The following is a 3,133-nucleotide window of genomic DNA, read 5'->3' as shown; positions in this document are numbered from 1 at the left end:
GCGTGGCTGAGGACCCTTTCCGCCTTTAGGACTCCTTCATCCAGCTGCCCGCCCCCGGGGGGCTGGAGGACGGCTTCGCCGAGGTGACCCCCGAGCAAGTCCGGCAGGAGATCGAGTGTTGCAAGGTGCGTCCTGCTGCGACCGTCAGAGGTGGACCGGGTTGGATCCAAACCGTTCCGGGCTCCGCCCCAGCCAGCCTGGGCTGTGAGCTTGAGTTTCTTACTTCTCTTGGGTTACGAGCCAGGAGTGGTAGAGAGGCGATTTCCCGCAGTTAAGAGAGCCTGCACCGGGGTCTGGGGCTCTGCACGGGGAGCAGCCCTGCTCCTTCCCAAACGAGCAGCATGTGCTGGGGCTGGACAGCCAGTGGGGTGGTGCAGTGTCTGCAGGGTCTGGCTGTCTGATGGTACCTCTCACAGGAACTTTGTAGTGCTCTGGAGCAAGACCACGCAAAGCTACAAATGGCTAAGGAAGCTGTAGAGCAAAGGACACGAGACCTGAGGAAAGAGGGAGAACTTCTTCATAAAAATCTTGAGCAACAAATGTCTTTAAACAGAGATGAAGAGAGATCCTGCCAGGTTGGTGGTTGGAGGAGCTGTCGGGCTCAGAAAGGTGGCAGTGGTGGTGGGGCTGCATCACTTGTCTCACTGCTCTGAGATAACTTTGCTCTGGACCTGGTTGGAGGTTTCACGGGATGTCACATCAGGCCTGTGCTGAGAAGTGAGCTAGTGCTGCAGCAGTGGAGGAAGGGCAGGGCTGCAGGCAGTCAAGAGCAGAAAAACAGTGTGGGTGGATCTGTGTCCAAGAACAGTGCTGTGTTTAGATCGGGGAGCGTGCTGTAGCCCCTCATGTCCTGGTGGTTCCCTCACTGCCTCTTCTTTCTTTCCTTCCAGGTGGGCATTTTTTTAGCAGGGGAGGAGAAGAACAGACTGAGGCAGGAGAAGCAGGTGCTGAAAAAGAAACTGGAAGAAGTGAGGAAGAGGGTCCTCTGGGAGGATCCGGTGACGGTAACAGAGTGTGTGTGTGGGCACTCAGGTCTGCTAGCAAGGGGTGTGAGCCTGGCTAGAGAGGCTGCAGGCAAATGCAGCTGGGCACTGTGTAACGACTGGCACAGCTCCTGCTAGCAGGTGGCTCCTCTGCCAGAGCTAGAACCTTCAGTCATGGCTTTGGGACTCCAGGCACAGCCAGACCCTAAGGAGAGAGTCTGATGAGGCTTTCCAGCTGTTTATTTTGAGCCGTGAGCTTGTTTCTGGGCTATAGATTGGCAGGGACAGGCCTTGTGTGGGGTCCAATGTCCTGGTGCTGTGTACTTGACCTAGATGCTGCCTGCCTTGCCAGAGAAGAAAATGGTGTTTAAGGGACTTGTGACAAACAAGGAGGACGTGAACAAGCTGATGCTCACCCCACTGATCCACTACCCTCTGCTGGGGGGCTCAGCTCTCATCACCTTTGAGAGAGCGGAGGGTAAGAGCAAGAAGAGCACTGTCACAGCCAGGTGTCCTAGTTGATCAGCTTTGGGGCCTGCCCTGCATCCCCTCCCTGGGCCATGGCTTGGAGCTCTGATTCCTCTGCCAGTGTTGTATGGGGTTATGCCCTCTCCCCAAAGCATTAGCTGCCCCTTGTCCTGTCCCATGGTGTGCTCAGAGCAGGCGGTTGATCACCTATGCTGGGGGCTCTCCCTGCTTGTAGTGGCCCAAAGGATCATAGAGGTGAAGGAGCACATGGTGGAGCTGAGCTACGGGGAGGAGCTGGAGGAGCTCGACCAGTGCAGGGTACGAGTACAGGCAGCACCAGTGGATATATTGCTGCCGTCTGCCCTGGAGGTAGGTCCTGAGGCCCTGCTGCTCACCACACCGTGGAGAATGGCAGAGCTTTCCTGGGCATGCATGAGCTTTGCTGTGCCCTGCTCCGCCATTACCCAAGCCTCTCTCTGCTAGGTCGCTGGTACCAGCTCAGCACATTGGTGTTGCAGTGCTGTGCTGTTCCTCCAAGCTCTGGGGCCAGCCCTGCCCTGCTCTGGCACTGACTGGCCTGTGCCACTCACAGATCGGGCTCACTCGGAGCAGCAGGAGCATCCTCGTGTCTGATCTGCCCAGCCTGGGCATCCCCGAGGAGGCACTGCTGGACAAGCTGGAGCTCTTCTTCAGCAAGACGAAGAATGGGGGTGGCGAGGTGGAGAGCAGGGAGTTCCTGGACGACTCTGGCCAGGTGGTGCTGACCTTCGCACAGGACGGAGGTGAGTGGGGCATGCTGAGCTCAGGCTGCCGGCAAGGGGGGAGCAGCCCAGCCAACTTTGGGGGTGCACAGATCATCTCCTGAGAGCAGATGGAGCTGTGTCTGTGGGGAATGGGGAAAGCAGAGTGGGCCCAGGCTGTCCTCTCTCCCTCAAGACTGTGCTGGTGCAGGTGAGCTGGGGCTGGGTAGTGCCAGCCTTGGTGTCTGTGCCAGGGACATAACCTCTCCTGGAGCTCAGCAGAGGTCTGGATGGCTCAGGGCTTTCCTCTCCATCTGCAGTGGCAGAGCCACTAATTGCGAGAGGGCACATCCAGGTGCTTATTGGGAAAGGAAAATACAAGCTCAAAATATCACCCTGCATGAGTGGAGACATCACTAACTTGCAGGTAAGGGCATGAACTCTGGTGTTCAGCTGCACCTGCCAGCCCAGGGTGAGCCAGCACGGGTGGGGGCTCCTGCAGACCTGCACCCCATGCCACCTGGCAGCCTGAGGTGTGGCTCCAGCAGGCAGCCCCAAGCAGAGCAGCACTCCACCCTGCCCAACAAGCGGCCCAAGGGGGCCCCTTCCCTGCGCGCCCTCCTGCTGCCCCACGTAGCACGGGTCCCGCTGCAGCTCACCTCTGGCTCTGCCCAGCTCAAGCCTTCCCGCTGCCCCAGGACCGTCCTGCTTTCGGGGATCCCAGACGTGCTTGGTGAGGAGGCCATGAGGGACACCCTGGAGATCCACTTCCAGAAGGCCAGCCGCGGCGGGGGAGAGGTGGACGCCCTGGCCTACGTCCCGGCCGGAAGACAGGGTGTGGCCGTTTTCATGGAGGACCTGGGCTAGCCCTGGCTCGCCCCGCCAGACCGATGCGGTGGAGCTCTGCGCGGCTGCTGGCCCCTGCGCATAGCGGCGATTAAA

At 59.3% G+C, this 3,133-nt stretch overlaps 1 protein-coding gene across 1 annotated transcript; it reads left to right on the top strand.

The window, feature by feature from the left end:
- Window positions 1-29: 29 nt before the first annotated feature.
- On the top strand, window positions 30-3,058 carry IFI35 (interferon-induced protein 35; the record flags this gene model as incomplete). Its single annotated transcript, XM_010295621.1, has 8 exons — window positions 30-125; window positions 417-575; window positions 891-1,004; window positions 1,317-1,461; window positions 1,687-1,820; window positions 2,044-2,233; window positions 2,512-2,618; window positions 2,867-3,058. Coding segments are annotated over 8 exons (1,137 nt in total), but the record flags the coding sequence as incomplete, so codon positions are not given.
- Window positions 3,059-3,133: the final 75 nt, after the last annotated feature.

The sequence above is a fragment of the Phaethon lepturus genome, unplaced genomic scaffold (genome assembly GCF_000687285.1).
Source record: "Phaethon lepturus isolate BGI_N335 unplaced genomic scaffold, ASM68728v1 C13882652, whole genome shotgun sequence".
Classification (NCBI taxonomy): domain Eukaryota; kingdom Metazoa; phylum Chordata; class Aves; order Phaethontiformes; family Phaethontidae; genus Phaethon; species Phaethon lepturus.
The sequence above is the reverse complement of the archived record's forward strand: the minus strand, read 5'-3'. Positions and strand labels throughout refer to the sequence as shown.